This window comes from Podarcis melisellensis (assembly GCF_964234715.1).
Source record: "Podarcis melisellensis genome assembly, chromosome: 17".
NCBI lineage: Eukaryota > Metazoa > Chordata > Lepidosauria > Squamata > Lacertidae > Podarcis > Podarcis melisellensis.
The window spans coordinates 10,538,382-10,559,958 of NC_138534.1; the positions used below are offsets into that span (position 1 = coordinate 10,538,382).

The following is a 21,577-nucleotide window of genomic DNA, read 5'->3' on the forward strand; positions in this document are numbered from 1 at the left end:
CATTATGGGCTGGATTTAGAAGGCATTCGGACTGGATCTGGCTCCTGGGCCTTAGTTTGCCTACCCATGCATTAAATGATTTATAAAACTACAGGTGAGGCACTCAAACTGTATCCTTGTTTTTCCTGTGTGTGGCTATTATTCTGTCCGTGATGTTTCTTCCTGTCCTTGTAAAATATTATGTCTATCTTTTCCCGGTTGTTGCTGTACTCCATCAAGCCTTGGGCAGAGCTAATATCTCATTGTTGTTTCAGAAATTCTCGATTGCTCTGTTTTCAAGGCCACATAAGAGGCTTCTGATCATCAGTGGCTAGTTTTGTGCTGTTACACCCCTGATTTCCAGTTGCTGGAGATCACGTAGTGAGCTCTCCCTACTTGTTTGTGCAGAGGCTTTTTAATATATATTTCATATATATTTCAATGTTCATAGACCGAGCTTTTTTTTTAGGGGAGGGGATGCAGCAAGGCGTTATACAACGTACAAAATTACAGTAAAAGGAATTTAAAAAATCAATTTTAAAAACTGGTTAGGAAAAAGAACTTAAGGTTTCAAAGGCTATGATTCTCTCCATCAATCAGTTGTTAATCCCACACTGTCTTCTTCGTACCTGTAAGAATTTGGTCGTGGATTTGTTGGCGGGAGGGCCCATTATTTAATCCTCCTTAATTGCGGAAACCTAAATTTCTGACATGCGGTTGAATCACTCCCACAAAATACCGACAGTCTGGAGTCACTCAAGAACCGTGACTGCAAAACTCATAAAAGCCTGATTGCGAAACTCGTAAAAGAATAATTACGTTCTGATCTACACATTAGTCTGGGAGGTACCGATCAGGTCAATTTGCATTGAAATTAAATGCCCTGTAAATTACATAAACAATTGGGGCCTGGAAAGGAGGTAAGTCTTGGTGCCTTGAGACAACTGCGTTTCCCAGGGTCTTTGAGGCGAGCCATGATAGCTAGACCGGTTCCGAATTAGTTTCATTTCTTGGGTTGATGGTTTTTTTTACTATGCTTGGGTTGAGAGCCAGTGCAATGTTCACCTGTCACGATCAGGCCAGGCAATTTTCAAGAGTGCTGATTTCCTCACCTGGCCCAGCAGGTTGTTTCCCTTCTGGGAGCTCAGCTACCCCACGTCTGCCGCTGCAGGAGCTGGGCTCTACATGGGCCTTGACATGCTGAGGACCTGGCTTCTTTGCTGCAGGATCGGTCGCTGGCCTGGCTCCTTTTACCTTTCCCGCTCCAACCTGGCCACAATGATCCATGCGACGGTCACCTCCAGGCTTGACTACTGTAATTCGCTCTACGCAGGGCTGCCCTTGAAGCTGTCCCAGAAACTCCAGCGGGTGCAGAATGCTGCAGCGAGGCTCCTCACGGGGTCTCTGCCATGGGAGCATATTCACCCAGTGCTTTTCAAGCTGCACTGGCTCCCGGTGGAGTACAGGGTCAGATTTAAGGTGCTGCTTTTGACCTTTAAAGCCCTTCATGGCCTAGGACCCTCGTACCTACGGGACTGCCTCTCCCGGTATGCCCCACGGAGAGCCTCAAGGTCCATAAATAGCAACACCCTAGTGGTCCCGGGCCCTAAGGAAGTTTGATTGGCTTCAACCAGAGCCAGGGCCTTTTCAGCACTGGCTCCGGCCTGGTGGAACGCTCTGCCTCATGAGACCAGGGCCCTGCAGGATCTGATTTCTTTCCGCAGGGCCTGTAAGACAGAGTTGTTCCGCCTGGCCTTTGGCTTGGAGCCAATTTGATTCCCTCCCCCTCTTTCTTTTTTCTTTTTCCTTTCTCCTTTCTCATTAATATTTTAATGTTTCAATATTTTAATGTTGTATTTTAATCTTGTTTTTATGTTGTATTCATTCAACTTGTTTTTATTATTGCTTGTTAGCCACCCTGAGCCCGGCCTTGGCTGGGGAGGGCTGGGTATAAATAAAAAATATTATGATTATTATTATTTTGCTCCTCCAGGTGTTGGAGACTCTGGCTCCTCTTTCAGGGCTTGGACTACAGCCCTGATAGCACAACCTCGTCCCAGAATGCCCTCACCCTCCTTCTCTTTCCACAGGATCCCTCTTTGCTCAATAACCGGGTGTTGCTGCACCATGCCAAGGCTGGGACAGTCATCGCCCGCCAAGGAGATCAAGTAAGTTTTATGGGTGGCACCTGCAAAGTCGTCTGGCCCAGAGGAAGGAGGATGGGGTGCAGTGTTAAATACACACACACACACACACATACACACACACACACTGTGATGGCCTGGGATTCAGACTCAGATGCTGAACCTGAGGGATCCCAGCCTGCGCAGGATTCCCCGCCTCCAGAACCAGCTGAGCCGGGGCTGGGGCTTCAGCCCGAAGGGTCCTCACCTGTGCTGGATCCTCAGATGCAGGCACCAGCTGAGTCTGCTCTGGCTCCTGAGGTGATGGAGGACCCATTGCCTGCAGGTGCTCCACTCTCAGCCCCATCAGGGGAAGCTGAGGTTGCCTCTGGGTCCGGTAACCCTCCAGCCTCTCCTGAGCTGCAGAGGCTCAGGACAGAGAGGCGGAGGGAACTAAGTTCCCGCAGGAAGAGTGCTCGCCTCCAGGCCAGGAGAGGCGAGTCACCAGAGGATCGGGGCCGCCCTATGCCTCGGGGCAGATAAAAGCCAGCCAGCCCGTGTCCCAAGTTGCGGGAGCAACATTGTTGGTTGTTAGTTCCTGCCTGAACCCTGTCCTGCTTTCCTGCCTGAGCTCCTGACCCGCCCTGGCTCCTTGCTTGCAAGCCTGTTCCTGACTTCACCCGACTCCCTGCCCTGCACCCAGCTTCAGCTCATACAGACTGCCTCCATGTTGCACCTTTGACCACAGACCGGACTTGGACCTTGCCTCTCGGGTAACCCACAGGACCAGCACACACACACACAAACACACACACACAAAATATATAGTGAGAGGATGCAATGATGAAGCACAGGAAAGAATTGGAAAGTGCACATTCGCCTTTCTTTGTCACCCTCTCTTTCATACAATAGTTGCCTTTACCAGTAGACTACATCTAGTGCTGTCCCCCCAATGTTTGATGGACATGTTTCTTAGAAAATCCTGCCTCCCCAAGCCTTTCTCCACACCCTCTGCTTCCTTTTATTATTGTTTAATTTTTTATTTATACTTTTCAAGTTTATACGTTTCACTTAATTTACAATCATTTTGACATTTCAAAACTTTTTTTTTAATTTCTCTTTATTAATTTTCATACACACATATACACACATATGTACAGAAAATAAATTCTTCATGGAAAAAAACAATAATAAGAACAACATAACTTAATTATAAGAAAACAACAACAAAAAAAGACAAACATGTAAGTTATTGACTTCCCTCCACCTCAGTTTTGGGTTATGTAATAAATTTTTCCCCGCAGTTTTTCTTTAAAACTTTTGTATGTCGAAGGGTTATATTAAGCATACTGTGATCTTTGGATTTTTTAAATCTACTTCAATATAGGTTATGAATTTATTCCATTCTTTAATAAACTTTGTTTCTTTCTAGTCTCTATTTTTGTGTGTTAATTTTGCCAATTCTGAATATTCAAATAATTTACTTTGCCAATCTCTTACTGTTGGGATATTGGTTGATTTCCAATTTTGGGCGATTAAAATTCTAGCAGCTGTTGTTGCGTACTGGAATAAGGTCTGGTCCTCTTTCTTAATTTCATTGCCAATCATTCCCAGAAGAAAATTTTCAGGTTTTTTAACAAAAGTATATTTAAACATTTTTTTTAGTTCATTATAAATGAGCTCCCAGAAGTTCTTGATTTTTTCACAAGTCCACCACATGTGGTAAAAACTACCTTCCTTGTTTTTACACCTCCAGCACATTTTATCTCCATTCTTATAGATTTTTCCTAATTTTACAGGGGTGATGTACCATCTGTACATCATTTTTTCCATGTTTTCTCTTAAGGCAACACAAGCAGTGAACTTCATATCTTTATTCCAGAGCTTAATCCAACTATCGTATTCCCAATTATATCCCAGATCTATCGCCCATTTCACCAAATTATATCATTTAGCCCCCCCGCCCCCGCGCGCATGCTAGAATACCCCCCGGTATGCCCCACAGAGAGCCTCAAGGTCCATAAATAGCAACACCCTAGTGGTCCCGGGCCCTAAGGAAGTTAGATTGGCTTCAACCAGAGCCAGGGCCTTTTCAACTCTGGCTCCGGCCTGGTGGAACGCTCTGCCTCATGAGACCAGGGCCCTGCAGGATCTGATTTCTTTCCACAGGGCCTGTAAGACAGAGTTGTTCCGCCTGGCCTTAGGCTTGGAATCAGTTTGATTCCCTCCCCTTCTTTCTTTTTTCCTTTCTCCTCCTGTGATGAGGCTGCATTTTAATGTTTTAATGTTGCATTTTAATCTTGTTTTTAAGTTGTATTCATTCAACTTGTTTTTATTATTGGTTGTTAGCCGCCCTGAGCCTGGCTTTGGCTGGGGAGGGCGGGGTATAAATAAAACTACTTATTATTATTATATTTTTATGTATGCTGTAAGCCACCGAGATGGGTGGATATAAATATTATCATTATTATCATCATTATTTTTCTACTGCTGGGATGGACTCATTTGCAACCCATTGAACTAAATTGACTCACAGTTAGCAATTAACACAATGAGATGGGCACTTGTGTACAAATTAACAAATCCTTGCACATCATAGTGGTCTAAGTTTATTGGGAGGTGAGAGAATTGAACCCAGAGCCTCAGGGTCCATGATTAGCACTTAACAAGCAAACCAGCTATGGAAATTACTAGGGAGATGGAATATCATAATTCCCTGTAATTGATAGACAGACTACTAATGCTTAGTTACCAAGAACTTGGCCTTCTAACTTTGCCACCTGCCTGATGGCCTCCGATTTTCAGCTCCAGTTATCTTTCTTGCTTCAGCTCATGCACAGACCAGGAACTGAAGACCCAATTGCACTCTAGATCTGGTTCCTGGTATACCTCCCCATGGCCTCAGGCTCTTAGAACCAGCAAACCCAAACACAGCAACAAGCAAATAGAACGAGTGTTTACAGATAGTGAGTTGCATGAGTTACTTGTTTTTCATCTTGCTGGAGGTTCCTCTCTGCCTTACATTCTAATTCTGTGTTTTGCTGTTGCTCTGTGGAATTTAAAGCACAGACCTTTTTTTTTCCATTTTTTTGTCATGGACTAGAAAAGGAGGGGAATAAATCTATCGGGAGAAGGCATGAGAACTGGAGCAAGAGAAAAGGAGCGGAATGCCAGGCTGGCTCCAATAAGTATTTGTTGCCACCGTCAGAATGCCCGCTCTGGAATTTTGAAATCTTCAGCAGAAACTGCAAATGTGATTTCGGATTGTAAGGGGCAGAATGCGGTTTTTAAAAATGTATAAAATACTGTGCTTTTAACCGCACCTTAGGCCAACCACAATTTCTCTCACCACCAAAGGAACACAAGCGAATAGCTAAGAGAACGTGCTGACACAAAAATCCACACATACATTAAGCAAAATAGAAATATCGCCTCCCGACCCCATCCCCACCTAATGTCTCAAAAATTAAACTGACCTGTGGAAAATGTAACTTGAAAAAAGAGACATTGCACATACCTTTGTAAACCAAGAAAACTTTAATAAAATATTTTGTTAAAAAAATAATACTGTGCTTTTTCTAGAGCTCTGCTGTTGGGTTCCATGCTCCAAAGTGAGCCTGTTCCCTGGGGAGACACTGCTCACGCTGATCTCTCTTGCAGGATGTCAGTCTGCACTTTGTGCTTTGGGGCTGCCTGCACGTTTACCAGAGGATGATTGACAAGGCCGAAGACGTGTGCCTCTTCCTGACGCAGCCCGGAGAGATGGTGGGCCAGCTGGCCGTGCTTACTGGGGAGCCGCTCATCTTCACCATCAAGGCCAACCGCGACTGCACTTTCCTCAAGATCTCCAAGTCCGACTTTTACGAGTGAGTGGCACGTGAATGGAACTCCAGTGTATACCGTATTTTTCGCTCTATAAGATGCACCAGACCATAAGACGCACCTAGTTTTTGGAGGAGGAAAACAAGAAAAAAAATATTCTGAATCCCAGAGCCTTCCTTTCCTGAAGGCTCCTGTTGTCCGGGAGAGGCTGCGCGCGGCTAAAGCTCCCCCAAGAGCCGCACTCCCTTTAAAGAGCGTGCGGAGCATGTGTGTGGCTCTTGGGGGCTTTTCCCCGAGGAGGCAGAAGCGCACACACGCTCCACGCGGTTCTTTAAAGGGAGCGCTGAGCAGAGCTTCCCGCCTGCATTCGCTCCATAAGATGCACACATACTTCCCCTTACTTTTTAGGAGGGGAAAAGTGCGTCTTATAGAGCGAAAAATACAGTAGTTAGCAGAGTACAAACTTAAACACATTGCAAGATTCCCCCCCAAAATAGACCAGAGGCAATTGTATTGCATCCAGCAGAGCTTTACTGCTACTGAAGGCAAATGAGCATAATGGTCACAAATCTAATACATTCAGGGTTGGCACTGTCCATAAGGAATCCACTTGCATTAGACTTAACTTACAGTAACTTATAATAAGACTAAGCCTTAACACTATCTATCTGCAGAACACCACACCAGAAGGAAAAGAGATAGAAAGAGAAAGTGAAACCCCGACGCCTTCTGGCCTCTTATTATAGTCTGAACAACCACAAGCAACGTGCACCTATAATAATAATGATTTTATTGCATTAGCCATGCGGCCATAGCATAATATACATAGAAATAACAACATAAAATGGGGGTGGGGAGATAAAAGTGTATGCCGTTCTGGGCGAATACTTTGAGAAAATGGGGATAACAAAGGTAACGGGAGATTTAAAACATTGAGTGACAGAGAATGCAAAAAACAGGTTTGATTGTGCGGCGTATCGACTACATCTGTGGTATTGAGGAAGGAGTTGGTGCTGCTTTCCTCTTCATCACACTAAGCAGGAAATTAGCTGTCATCTCGGTAATCCAACGGTCAGAATCCTGCAGAAGAAGGGACACTATCCAAGGCTGGATTGGGAGATGAAGCTTGTTCACGAGAGGAGTTAGAAACCGAGATCTTTCATCTGTCCAGTTGGGACAGAAGAGCATTACATGTTCCATAGTCTCCAGAGCCGTGTCATTGCAGGAGCATGTTCTATTTGCGATGGGAACTCTGGAGTAACGACCCGACAGAACTGCTGTAGGAAAACAGTTGAGACGGGCACAGGTAAAGGCCCTTCGTTTAGCCTCCGAAGGAATTGTAAAGCAGTATAGAGGGATCCCTTCAGGGGGTGGAATAGCTAGGGCTAAGCCTGAACACGGCCCTCTTGCATGGGAAGCTGTGTTAGAGAAGTCAAGTTGCTGCAGCTTCTTTTTGATTAGAGGTAGGGCCGCCGGGCTTATACACTCTAAATTAAAAACAGTTTTGCGGTTCAAATTGAGAAGAGAGCGGAATTTGAGATTAATTGTAGTTTTCCAAGGAGAATTATGAATATCTCTTAGGATCAGATTGGAGAAACCACCTCTAATTCGAGCATCCGATGGTAGTAGGTGGGAGCTGTAGGAAATGGCTCGACTCCATGCTCGTTTTACAATTGAGGGCTGGGCGAACTCAAGACGTAAGGCTGCACCTGAGACACATCTTGGGACGCCGGAAAGAGATCTCAGAAACATGTGAAGTGGGCGATCCAAGTTACCTGATATTGCTGTAGTCCATACTTCGCAGCCATATAATAGTTTAGGGACAACTTTGGCATTAAACATTTGAATTGCTGCTGGAAGGTGTTTGCCGCCCTTCTGGTGATAAAATCGGACAATGGCATTAGAGGTCGTAGTTGCAGCAAGAGAGGCAGATTGTAGATGGGTGGTCCAGGAGAGATTATAAGTAAATATTAAGCCTAGATATTTAAAGGCTTTTACCTTTTCTAAGTAGCCACCTGTGATCTTAAGCGGCTCCAGCTTGAGTTTGCGGGAACGAGTGAAGTGGAGAACTTTCGATTTTTTATAATTAATATTAAGAGCTTCCGCCTTACAATAGGCGATAAATGCATTAACTGCATTTGCTAGGTCCGCAGCTGTTCTGGATAAGATGACGGCATCATCCGCATAGAAAAGGGAAGCAACGGGGTGGCCTGCTAAGTGAGGAGGGTACTTAGTTGCTAGCATCAAAGGGGAAAGGGCGTCATGAAGATAAAGTTTAAACAGTAAAGGGGCCAAGAGACAACCTTGTCGGACGCCCCTGGCCGTTGGGAATGGGGTGGTAAGGTAGCCGTTGGGACCAATTCGAACGCGAGCTGTGGTGTTTGAATAAAGGGAAATAATTAGGGAAAGGAGGTGTGGATCAATTCCCAAATGGGCAAGTTTGGACCATAATCTCTGCCTAGGAATGGAATCAAAGGCGGCCTCCAGGTCCATGAAAGCGGCAAACAGGTGGCCTTGCCTTGGTGCAGTGTATTTACTGGCAAGGTGATAAAGAGTTAGACAGTGGTCCATGGTTGATGCTGACTTCCGGAAGCCAATCTGTTCTGGCGGTAGAATGTTTCTCTCATGGACCCATGAAAGAAGTTCTTCCAGTAAGACAGCGGCAAATATTTCCCCCGGAATAGATAGTAAGCTGATGGGGCGATAGTTCCTAGGGATGTTTGGCTGGCCGCCTTTGAAAATCGGGACTATTGTAGCTTCTCTCCAGGAGTCGGGGATGTCTAAGGCGGAGGAGATAGCGGTGAATACAGAAGTCAGCTGTTCACTCCACCAAAGAGGATCAGTCAGGAAAAGGTCCAACGGGACCATGTCTGGGCCGGGGGCCTTATTCCTACGCATGGGGGGGCGCATGGTTCCTACATCCAGGACGGGGTGCTTTGCGATGGTTCTCTCCCCCTTTGCCTTCTCTGCTTTTCCTTTCTATTCTGAGAATTCTTCCTGACCCCTCAAGCCTGGAAGGGCAGAGGCAGGACTTGAAGATTTTTTTATATAAAAAACGTGCACCTAATAATGTATTAACAATAAATTTATAACATTATATTGTTTCTCAGTTCATAAACAACAAACATGTAAATGTGCATAAAGTCACAAATGACAGGAGTCCAATAAATGTTCCATGAACAGAAATATTTGGTGTAGTCAGTGACTATAAAAGAATACTGAGATGGAGGCAAAAAGCCTTTCAACAGTCAATATCCTGCAAATATGCGGTGGTAAGTGCTCCAAATGTAGAAATACGGTATACCAAGAGCAGCAAAAGACAGTAGCAAACAAAACAGTTTTTCCTGGATAGATGAACTGTTTCAAAGATGATTCTTTATCAGCAAATAGATTGTCCATACAGGTACATCTAATAGCAATGGATCAACAATCACTTAAAAGTGTAGTAAGCTGATGGAACTCGACTCCTATAATTTGTGACTTTATGCATGTTTACATGTTTGTTGTTTATGAATTGTGGAACAATATAATGTTACAAATTTATTGTTAATACATTATTAGCTGCATGTTGCTTGTGGTTGTTCAGAGTTTTCTGTTTTGCAACACAGGGGATTTTCTTTGTTGTATACTCTTATTACAGTCAGCATGACCTTGACAGAAAGAGATAACAGGACCAGTTTAAGCCAGCTGTACTCTGCTTCTCTGAAGGAATAACCCAAACATCAGGAACCTTCTGCTTGTTTCTTTCACACAGAGAAGCTTCCAGAACCCTCTTGAATTAAGTAGAATAGGAAAGATCACACACATCAGATCAATACTTTCTGCACTAAGAAATGCAAACTGAGAAACACATCTCCACCCACGCCTTGCCATGCGGTACCTGTTTTTTCCCCACCTGCCCACCTGTCATTCCTCACTCCTGGACTCTTGATATTGTTCCTCAAGTCTTGCCTAGTTACTTCCGCTCTCTTCGCCTTTGCCATCCTTCCTCCTCTGCTATGTGATCCAGGGAGGGTCAGGTGGGCAGAATGAAAAGCCCAGATTCCATTCTTTTCTTCATTCTGGTAATGTGGCTACAGTCCTGGGACAGGGGGAGAAGAGGGGCTTTCCTATCCTCCACCACTAAGGATTATTCATTCCTTTCTTGAGTAGCAAAGCAGCCACTGGAAATCTTTCACTTTTTCAGCGTGCTGGCTAATCTGTTTGAAAACAAAAGGATTGGCTGGGATGGTTAAAACTGGTACTGTGACAGTCCCCATCTTTTTATTTTAATATTTATTATTTATTTACTTTATTTAGGGCAATGGATTAAACTGGTTACTATATTTTTTTAAAAAAAAGAATAACCAAATGTTGTTCTGCAAAACTCAAGCGTACAGTAAAACCATCGGCTTAAGCCAGTTAAAGCCACACCAGTTAATTAAAAATAAATAAATAGACCTGATTATCATGAAGTACAAAAGGTAAAGATGAGCACAACGCCATGAAGTTCAAAAGGGAAAATTTATAACTTACCTTAGAGACCATTCAAAGAGTTAAAATTGTTAGCCGGATTGTAATAACACTTGCAATGTAGCAAGAATTATGGAAACAATGGAGATATTAAAATTTGGCTTATTGTAAAAGATGCTGGAGAAAAGGATTAATAACGAGACCCGCAGAGGGGGAAGAGGGAAGTCTGGAGATTTGTGGGAATCTTGTATTTTTGGAAAGTGTTGTGGTATGACTGGAATTTTGCACATGTAAAATCAAATTTTTAAAAATTGAGGGGGGAAATAAAAGTTCAAAAGGGCAGATCAAAGTGTGCGATCATAAAATCATGATCTTTAAGGTGATAAAAGTTCAAAAGGACAGATCTTAAAGCACGATCATAAAATTATTATCCTTACAATCGTAATTAAGATCTTTGTGTTCAAAAAGGCACGGCCCACTTTTAGCGGTCAGTAAAAGCCTGAGGGAAAAAAACACATCTAAAAGCCTGAGGGAAAAAACACATCTTCAAAAGAGTCCCGCTCCCCGTTTTTGGGGAGGGCTGTTCTGCTGTTAGTAGTGACTCAGTGCTGGTATGTGAATTGGCCCTTGCACTGAGCCCAGGCACTCTTCCAGCTAGCCTTGTACAGTGATCCCTGGCTGGCCTTTCCTGGGTCTCAGTCAGAAGTGCTTCCTGGGGCTGGCCCTGGAAATGCTGAGCTGTGGGGGGAACCAAACTGGGGCAACTTCCTCTACCACTAACCTGCGATTCTTCCCCTCCAGGATTATGCGGGAACAGCCCAGTGTGGTCCTGAGTGTGGCTCACACGGTAGCAGCTCGAATGTCTCCCTTTGTGCGCCAGATGGACTTTGCTATTGACTGGATGGCTGTGGAGGCTGGCCGGGCGCTTTACAGGTAAGGGGCAAGCTCTGTTGCCCCCCATGCCCAGCCTGTGCCCAGAACCCCCCATTTCTCCTTGGCGCAGGGCTCTGAAGTTATCCTCCCCACGGGGCAGTCTCTCATCCTTTCCTGCTGCTTCAGTGCAGGGAGTGGATCAGGAGCTTCCAGGACATCACCGAAGGAGGACCCTCTTGCTAGGAAGCCCCAGTGGGTCCTCCCCCCCCCATGCGCCCCATGTCACCATGTTCCCATCCAAACCTCTCTCCAAACAACCTCAGCCCAGTATACCTGAAGGAGCACCTCCACCCCCATTGCTCAGCCCTGAGGTCCAGCTCCAAGGGCCTTCTGCGCTCTACATGGGGCTACCTTTGAAGGTGACCTGGAAACTACAAGCTAATCCAGAATGCGGCAGCTAGACTGGAGACTGGGAGTGGCCTCCAAGACCACATAACACCGGTCTTGAAAAGACCTACATTGGCTCCCAGTAAGTTTCCACGCACAATTCAAAGTATTAGTGCTGACCTTTAAAGCCCTAAACGGCCTCAGTCCAGTATACCTGAAGGAGCGTCTCCACCCCCATTGTTCTGCCCGGACACTGAGGTCCAGCTCCGAGGACCTTCTAGCGGTTCCCTCCCTGCCAGAAGTGAGGTTACAGGGAACCAGGCAGAGGGCCTTCTTGGTGGTGGCACCCGCCCTGTGGAACACCCTCCCATCAGATGTCAATGAAATAAACAACTTTCTGACTTTTAGAAGACATCTGAAGGCAGCCCTGTTTAGGGAATTTCTTAATGTTTGATGTTTTATCACATTATTATTATTATTATTATTATTATTATTATTATTATTATTCTGTTGGGAGCTGCCCAGAGTGGCTGAGGAAACCCAACCAGATGGGCAGAGTATAAATAATATATTATTATTATTATTATTATTATTATTATTATTATTATTATTATTATTATTATTATATCTCTCTTTGGTGATGGCCTCTGCTGTCCCCCAAAGCCAGCCATCGAAAGAGATGCCCTGCAGAGGGGGGAGGGCAATTTGACCAGGGTTTCCTCCTCTTTCCATTTTCCCCAGGCAAGGCGACAGGTCCGACTGCACCTACATTGTGCTGAATGGCCGGCTGCGCTCCGTCATCCAGAAGGGCAACGGCAAGAAGGAGCTGGTTGGGGAATATGGCCGTGGAGACCTCATTGGAGTGGTGAGTCGCTATTAAGCGGAGGGTTGCAGAAGGGGGTCTTGGAGAGGAATGCTGGGCAGCTTGCCTGCTCTGTGTGTCTGGCTAAGTCCCCTCCAACTCTGCAATTCTAAGTCTTTGAATGGATGCTTCTGCTCCCGGGTACAGTCTCTCCGTCCCTCTCCCTCTCCCCCAACTTCCCCTATCAAATCAAAGGCATTGGTAACTTCTAGGGTTTACAAGCCATAACTGAGACCCAACTGTGCCCACTTGCTCCTCCCTCCTTACAAAGTGTTGTGGTTTGGTTGGGCAGATAGTGAGCAGAAAATACAAGTTCAAGGTGGGAAGTTGTCCAGGGGTGAAAGGCTCAGGGAGACAGACTGGAAAACAGAGTGATTCTACAAGTGACTCTACAAGTAGGGTTGGAGAGACCCCATTAATTGCTGACGGAGAATTTCACAGCACCACCAAACTGCGCTCTCTATCAGCATACCCTCTGTTCCAGCAGAACATTGGGACTTGCAGCAAATGTTAGATTCCTTGCAGATACAGATCCTCCTCTGGGCAGACCCGTGTAGTAGGTGAACTATCTGCAGCAACCTTGGGACCTGCTCAGGGGAGGTCTTGCTGGAACAGAGGCCTATTTCCTTGTAATTGTGACAAAGAGACCCAATTTGGTCCCAAAGGTTGTTCTTGGGAGAGAGGGTACAGTGGCCCCTTTCTTCCTTTAAGCTGGACTTACAAGCATCAGTATCAGACTCTTGCTCTAGCCTAGTCTTGGACACACACAGTGAGCACCTCTGCTTTTGCCGAGTCATGGCTCCTCCTAGATATCCGTCCTTCTGTGCCTGGAACGTAAATCATTAATGCCAACATATTATTTGTCAGGCACAGCTCTGACATCATCCGTTTCATGCTGGGAATTCTGCTTAATGTGACCCCGATGTTAGAATTCCTTCTCCATGATTGCAGTCATGGGATTTTTGTCTTTCTCATGACGGTATATGTTTTGGCTCCACAGAGTGGGAAGTGACGGAGACAGGATGTTTGTGTTACTGTGTTCCGTGAAGTGGGACTATTGTCGTTTGTTCTTTTTCTCTTTGCTGTCTGATGCTAGAGAGAGAGGGAGCCATGTTGCAGTGCTCCATGTGTGTTTATATGTAAATAAAGTAGATTAGCCAAAATGCTGAGTTGCTGAGGTTTGTCACACATGATGCACAAACTCTGTGGATCCCTAAGTGTGCCAGTGTCGGTTGGCATCAGTTGCTGTGATGTTCAGGCTGAAGAAAGCTTATGAAGCTCCCAAATGATCGACCAGGAGGGAGGAAACATGTCAGTCGGGCATGTGTCTCTGCCAGGGTCCTACTTGAGTGTAGGCTGAACTCCTGACACCCCTGCCCCTCTTGCCCCTTCAGGTAGAAGCCCTGACTCACCAAGTCCGAGCTACCACTGTCCACGCTGTAAGGGACACAGAGCTGGCCAAGCTCCCAGAAGGGACCCTCAACAACATCAAGCGACGGTATCCTCAGGTGGGTGGCGAGGAATTATGTGCTTAAGAAATACCAGATTCTGCCTTCAAAGTAAGTTATGCATGCCGGTTCACAAACAGGTCACGAACTCGCATACTTTAATTTGTGCAACTGGCTTGCGGGTTTATTTCAGCATCATTTGTAATATGAAACTCCTGGCATAGTAAACATATGGGATAAGTGTTTGGGACAGAAGATGTACCCAGGCAGAGTAGCTTTATAAACACTCAAAGTAAAGAGAGTAGTGGTAAAAGCGCAAGAGAGCAAAGCTTAGAGCCGTAACAAAGCACTTTTCTAACATCTACCACACCATTGTAAGCAGTTACTGCCCAAAATATGTATTAAAATTCCATGAGAATAAATGCACAACGCACAGAAAAAAGAGAGTTGACTTTCCTGGTGATTATAAAACAAATTAGAAATTTCTTTTTCTGCCTGCAAACTCTCTGGACAGCTTTTAATTGGGTGCTGGGCCCTCTGCTTGTTTCAAAATGAACTTAATCCCAAGTTTGTTGAATATGCCCAGAGATGTTTCTGAGACCCACACATCTGATTGATGAAGGCAGGCAAATCCTCATATTGCAGTTTCTCCTGGACTTCCGTGAACTTGCTGTGCCATGTAGCAGAAAGACCCTCTGAAACACACGCATATTGCATCGCCTTGGTGAGTGAGAGCAGCAACAAGAAGTTGCTACTTCACACTTAACATGATGCCTCCTACAAATATTATTATCAGGCTAGAGTCCATTGCCCCATAAAGGGTAGCTGGAGAGAATCCTACCAAGGGGTACACTTTAGAATTGCTCTTTAGTGCCTGAGTGAAGCTGTAGCCAGAAGTGATGACATTCAGGGAGCTATTTTAAAAAATGTGTGCAGGAAGTTATTGTTGTTTTATTTAGGACCTTGATGCGGGTGGTGCTGTGGTCTAAACCACTGAGCCTCTTGGGCTTGTGGGTCAGAAGGTTGGCAGTTCGAATCCCCACAAACGGTGTGAGCTCCCATTGCTCTGTCCCAGCTTCTGCCACCTAGCAGTTTGAAAGCACACCAGTGCAAGTAGATAAATAGGCACCACTGTGGCGGGAAGGTAAACAGCATTTCTGTGCGCTCTGGTTTCCGTCAGAGTGTTCCGTTGTCAGAAGCGGTTTAGTCATGCTGGACACATGACCTGGAAAGCTTTCTGTGGACAAACGCTGGCTCCCTCAGCCTGAAAGCGAGATGAGTACCGCAACCCATACTCGCCTTTGACTGGACTTAACCATCCAGGGGTCCTTTACCTTTACCTTTTTTGTTTAGGGAAGACTAGAGGAAGGGCTGTCCTGTGAGCTTCAAGCAAGGAAGTGGCCCAGCCAGCCCCTTGCTCATAGTATATCCAATACCTGGCTCAGAGCCCCACATCAGATGAATGTGTGTGTTGCTCAGGAGCTGGCAACAACAGCTCATCCGGCTTTCTGCTTAACCAGGCTGAGCATGCCAGAGATACTCGCTGGTTTCTGTGTTTTCTTGACTTCCTCTGCCTTAAACAGGTTGTCACTCGCCTTATACACCTACTGAGCCAGAAGATCTTGGGGAACTTGCAGCAGCTGCGTGGCCCTTTCCCAGGTAGGACTGTGTCGAGAGTCCCATTTTCATTCATAGAATGCTTGGGCCAGCCACATGCTCACTGGGTCTCGTCCTCTAGGTTCTGGACTGGGCATGACCTCCAGCTCAGAGCTGACCAATCCAGCCAGCAACCTCTCCACGGTGGCCGTCCTCCCGGTGTGTGACGACGTTCCCATGGCAGCTTTCACCCTGGAACTCAAGCACGCCCTGAACGCCATTGGTGAGCCCAACTACAGCACTCTCCTCTCACGCTCACTCTCTCTGTCTCCCGTTCCTTGGCCCTGGCTCCACCAGTCATGACCACTTTTCTTCTGGCTTTTTCAGGCCCAACCTTGCTTCTCACCAGTGACATCATCCGGGCCCGTCTTGGGGCCTCCGCCCTGGACAGGTAAGTTCTCTGTGTGCTCCTGTGTGCCCCTGCACAGGGTCCGAAGGCAGAATCATCGTGATTGCCAGATTCTTCAAGGGGTTTAGAGGTTTTATTACATTTCCTGTTTTACAATTTCAAAAACGTATTTTACTTCCTTAAGATATCAGTGATTTCCCTTCTTCTCTTTCCACGGTTCATTTTGCATATCACAAATCCCTGCGTATTTTACAAAAACTATACCATTCAGTATTCCATTATTGCATCCATCAAAACTTGTTTACACTGTTGAATTTATCTTAATGCTGCAAGCGTTTTCAGCTGTACACAGTTATTTCCCATATATTAGGTTTTCTAGAAGCTCAGCAGTGGTAGTGTAGTGGGTAAGAGCCGTAGTCTCGTAATCTGGTGAACCGGGTTCGCTTCCCTGCTCCTCCACATGCAGCTGCTGGGTGACCTTGGGCTAGTCACACTTCTCTGAAGTCTCTCAGCCTCACTCACCTCACAGAGTGTTTGTTGTGGGAGAGGAAGGGAAAGGAGAATGTTAGCCGCTTTGAGACTCCTTAGGGTAGTGATAAAGCGGGATATCAAATCCAAACTCTTCTTCAGCAGGGTGGGCACTTTGCGGAGTCAAGAGGGGATAGGAAGGAGAGAGGCGAAAGGTTGACTTCCCTAAATTTACTCTCCCACCTCCGTTCCTCACCTTGAGTACCACCTAGTGAGGAGGATACAGTGAGAACATGAACGGCTGTCCTTTTCTCCCCAATTATAATTAAACATTTTTCTTTTGGTTGAAATAGAATTCAAGCTTTCAATGTTAGAGAAGTCTTGTTTGTGCAAGTCTGAAAGCTTGCCTTTCATTTTTAATATCGCTGTTGTAGCTTTTAAAACACATGGTTGAATACTGCTTGTCAACCACCTTGATAGGGTTCACATCCTGAAAAATGGCAGTAAATAAAAATAAATTTCCCATGTCCCCAAACACTCTCCAGCATCCATGAATACCGCCTGTCTGGCTGGCTGGCCCAGCAAGAGGACATCCATCGCATTGTGCTGTACCAGACCGACTGCACCCTGACCCCCTGGACTGTGCGCTGCATCCGCCAAGCCGACTGCATCCTCATTGTGGGCCTGGGGGACCAGGAGCCCACCCTGGGCGAGGTGAGCAGGGTCTGGAAGCGAGGTGTGCTCTGCTGGGATCAGAGGCCCGGGAGGGAGGGATCAGGGAGCCCTTGGCAGGGGCAAGAGTACCTGTCCTGGGGGAACATATGGGAGAAACGTACGTTGAAAATGTCTATAAGAATCAAAGAAAATTACTATAAATTAGTTTGGGGATGGTATTTAACACCACTCAGATTAAATCAAATAAACAAGGAATATTCAGTGTTATGTTGGAGGGGAGGGAATTGTGTTCACATGTGGTGGAGGTGTAAATCTGTACAAATTTTTTGGCAAAGGGTGTTTAAGGAGATAACACAAATCACTGGGTTAAAGCTGAGCGCACGTCCAGAGGTAGCATTGTTATCAATTTACGATGGGGTGGAAGGTTCGCGGGCTGTGAAGGACTTGCTCACAAATTTTTTGACAGCTGCACGAATTATGATAGCTAAGAAGTAGAAGGGGCAAGCAGACTATAAAATGGAAGAATGGTATAAAGAGGTGTTATTATTATATTAATTATAAAGGTGAGGAATATGTAGGAGAAATGATTTTGAGGAGATATGGAGGGAGTTTGTAGAATTTGTACCGTTAAAACAGAAAGTGGTCAAACCATCGCAAGAGGCGTTGAAATATTGGGAGGTTGGATAGTTACAATGGAATGGTCTCGGAGGTGGGGTGCACATTTTTATTCTTATTTATTTATGATTATTAGTTGATGATAAAAAGAGGACCTGCCCGCCACGTCCTTCCTCTCTCTGCTTTTCCCCAGCTGGAGCAGATGCTGGAGAGCACAGCCGTCCGAGCCTTGAAGCAGCTCATCCTCTTGCACCGGGAGGACGGCCCCAGCCCTGCCCGCACCGTGGAGTGGCTCAACATGCGCAGCTGGTGCTCGGGGCACCTGCACATCAAATGCCCGCGTCGGGTCTTCTCCAGACGCAGCCCAAACAAGCTGGTACCAGCCAATTCCACTTTCCCATGTGTGTTCCCCACCCAAAAGCCTGTCCCTTCATCCCACTGCTCTCTCTGGCAAGGCTTAGTTGCCCATTCCTCAGAGGATGTTACTGCCCGCCCCTGAATCCATTTTGTTTGAGCTTAGAACCCCACTTGCCTTTGCACAGTGTTTCCCTTCACTCCAAGCCTCCCTCCCTCCCACACCTACCCCCTTCCCTGTTTATTTACCATATTTTTCGCTCTATAAGACACACTTTCCCCCTCATAAAAAGTAAGGGGAAATGTGTGTGCATCTTATGGAGCGAATGCAGGCTGGAGGCTCTGCTTAGCGCTCCCTTTAAAGAGCCGCGTGGAGCGTGTGTGCGGTTCTCCCTCCTCGGGGAAAAGCCCCCAAGAGCTGCACACACTGCTGCGCTGCGATCCCACTGGCTGTCCTGGCTTCTTGCTTAGCCATGCGCAGCCTCTCCTGGGCATGGGGAGCCTTCATCCTCTGCCCAGGAGAGGCTGCATGTGGCTATCCCATAAGCCAGGACAGCAAGCGGGATCGCTGCGCAGCGATCCCTCTTGCTGTCCTGGCTTCTGGGATTCAGATTTTTTTTTTCTTGTTTTTCTCTTCCAAGAATTAGGTGCATCTAATGGTCTGGTGCATCTTATAGAGCAAAAAATACGGTATTTGTTTGTTGTCGCATTTGTACCCTGTCTTCTTCCCTCCAAGGAGCTCAAGGTGACTTATGTGGTTCTCCCATTTAATCCTCGCGACAACCCTGTTGTTGGGGTGCGAGAGGCGGTGACTGTCCCAAGGCAGTGACGACATCAGATTTAGGATGCTGCGGGCAGTTCCACTGCACCGAGCACCAAGCTAAAGGGCCCAAAACTGAGAGGAGCCATAATAGAGATTTATTTTATTTTATTTATTTATTTGTTGAATTTATATACTGCCTTATATCTGGAGGTCTCAGGGCGGTTCACAGAAAAGATCACACTATATAAAATAAAAACAATAACCTAATAACACCCCCCTAAAAAAGAGTCACATTTTAAAAGAGTGTAGAATGTTGATCGGGTCAACCAAAGGCCAGGTTAAAAAGGAAAATTTTGGCCTTGCGCCTAAAGGTGTATAATGAAGGCACCAGGCGAACTTCCCTGGGGAGAGCATTCCACAGACAGGGAGCCACTGCAGAGAAGGCCCCGTTCTCGTGTTGCCACCCTCCAAACCTCTCAAGGAGGATGCACATGAAGGAAGGCCTCAAAAGATGATATCAGGGTCTGGGTAGGTTCATATGGAAAGAGGCAGTCCTTGAGGTATTGTGGCCCTGAGTCGTTTAAAGCTTTATAGGTCAAAACCGGCACTTCGAGTTGGGCCCAGATACTAATTGGTGGCCAGGGCAGTCAGACCAGGATCGGTGTAAGATGCTCAAACTGTCTTGCTCCGATGAGCAACTGAATTCTGCACTAGCTGAAGTTTCTGAAACGTCTTCAGAGGCAGCCCTACGTATAACACATTTTTTTGGGGGGGTGCCAAATTTTGGGCTTGCTCAAAGCTTACCAAAGTCCACCCCTGCCATCGAGCTTCATGGCCAAATGTGGATTTGAACCCTAATCTCCTAGGCTGACTCTCTAACTATTGCACAACCCTGCCTCTCAGCTCCTTAAATGGGAAAGTGTGCTTTGTTGTTTGGGCTCTGCTGATAGGTGAGTGGACCTCCCTCCCCACCGGGTGCTTACTGTATTTTTTGCTCTATAAGACTCACTTTTTCCCTCCTAAAAAGTAAGGGGTGCGTCTTATGGAGTGAATGCAGGCTGCGCAGCTATCCCAGAAGCCAGAACAGCAAGAGGGATTGCTGCTTTCACTGCGCAGCGATCCCTCTTGCTGTTCTGGCTTCTGAGATTCAGAATATTTTTTTTCCTTGTTTTCCTCCTCCAAAAACTAGGTGCGTCTTGTGGTCTGGTGCATCTTATAGAGCGAAAAATATGGTATTTTGAGTGCCTTTCTCTGGATGGGAAAAGTTGATGCCTTGAAGCAGGCAAACTCTTGAGGACTCCCCTTCACGTTCTCCTGCTTCTTGGGAGGCTGGTGGAAGTAGCCCCCTTCCCTTCTTTTTCTGCTTCCCCCGCTGCAGAGGGAGATGTACGAGAAGGTCTTCGAGAAGAACGCCGATCGCCACAGCGACTTCTCCCGCCTGGCGAGAGTCCTCACAGGCAACACCATCGCTTTAGTGCTGGGGGGTGGCGGAGCCAGGTAATTTGCACGATTTATACGATTTCAGGAGCAGCGAGGGTATTTTGGGAAATTATACGTGATGAGATTTTTTAAAAAATTGTTTAAAATGAGTATATATATAAAAAAAGCCTGAAGCGTTTTTGTTAGGTATTATTGGGGCAGAAATCCCCCCCAAAAAAATGTTGAAGTTGTTTATGTATATAAAAGCAGCAGCTAGGATTCTTTATGCACAGAAAAGGAAAGAAGAAAGAAGTTCCTTTGTACAATCTTTTTTGTTCAGTTTTACACTAAACATTTAAATTCAAACATTAGACACCATCAGCAGCATTTAGGATTCCCTAATCCTTTGACTCCCCTCCACCCTTCCATGGTTTCCATTTTCAACCTTTTTCAACTGCCTCACATATTTTCTCAATTTTTCTTAAATAATCCATTTTTACCTTAGTTTTTAGTACATTACACGCGTTACTCAAATGCTGCCCAAGTTTTTAGATGTTTACGGTGTTCTCTTAAGTACATTGTAAAATTTTCCCATTCCATATTAAAGTTCCTCTCTTCCTGGTTTCTGATTTTCCTGGTCATTTTCGCCATTTCGGCATAGTCCATCATCTTCATCAGCTATTTGTCTCTGGTCAGCAGAAGAATTTCCCACCAAAGAAGAATGGATAAGTAAGATAGTGGGCTGTGCAGAACTGGCAAAATTAACAGCAAAATTAAGAGAACCTAATGATGAATGTTTTATGGAAGAATGGATATATTTTTTTGGACTACTGTGGTACCTCGGGTTAAGAACTCAATTCGTTCTGGAGGTTCGTTCTTAACCTGAAACTGTTCTTAACCTGAAGCACCACTTTAGCTAATGGGGCCTCCCGCTGCTGCGGCACAGCCGGAGCACAATTTCTGTTCTCATCCTGAAGCAAAGTTCTTAACCCAAGGTACTATTTCTGGGTTAGCGGAGTCTGTAACTTGAAGCGTCTGTAACCTGAGGTACCACTGTACTTGAAGAAATATTATCACAGGATTTGAACTATGAGCAGCTGAAGCAATTAGATTATAATTGTAAGGTTATGATTAATAGCAGATAGGGTACAGCAGAAGGGGAGAAACAAGAACTCCACGGAAAATGTGGGTGGGAAGTCGACAAAAATAAGAGAAAAGGAGAAATTGTGTTTTGATTGAATAAGTTTAAAATATTGAAACTTAATAAAATATAATTGGGGCAGGGCGAAAGGGGAGGTCCGGAGGGTGCCCGAATGCAGTTTGCCTGGGAAG

At 45.7% G+C, this 21,577-nt stretch overlaps 1 protein-coding gene across 6 annotated transcripts in view; it reads left to right on the plus strand.

Moving 5' to 3' along the window:
- PNPLA6 (patatin like domain 6, lysophospholipase) overlaps positions 1-21,577 on the plus strand; it is an 82,370-nt gene that overhangs the window by 32,416 nt on the left and 28,377 nt on the right. For all 6 annotated transcript variants that reach the window (XM_081893760.1, XM_081893761.1, XM_081893762.1 and 3 more), the window contains exons 16-26: positions 2,070-2,147; positions 5,763-5,968; positions 11,178-11,309; positions 12,378-12,501; positions 13,893-14,006; positions 15,530-15,605; positions 15,685-15,825; positions 15,930-15,993; positions 16,965-17,133; positions 17,903-18,085; positions 20,205-20,323. In XM_081893760.1, the coding sequence (XP_081749886.1) occupies positions 2,070-2,147; positions 5,763-5,968; positions 11,178-11,309; positions 12,378-12,501; positions 13,893-14,006; positions 15,530-15,605; positions 15,685-15,825; positions 15,930-15,993; positions 16,965-17,133; positions 17,903-18,085; positions 20,205-20,323 (1,406 nt within the window). The remainder of the gene's footprint in view (positions 1-2,069; positions 2,148-5,762; positions 5,969-11,177; positions 11,310-12,377; positions 12,502-13,892; positions 14,007-15,529; positions 15,606-15,684; positions 15,826-15,929; positions 15,994-16,964; positions 17,134-17,902; positions 18,086-20,204; positions 20,324-21,577) is intronic.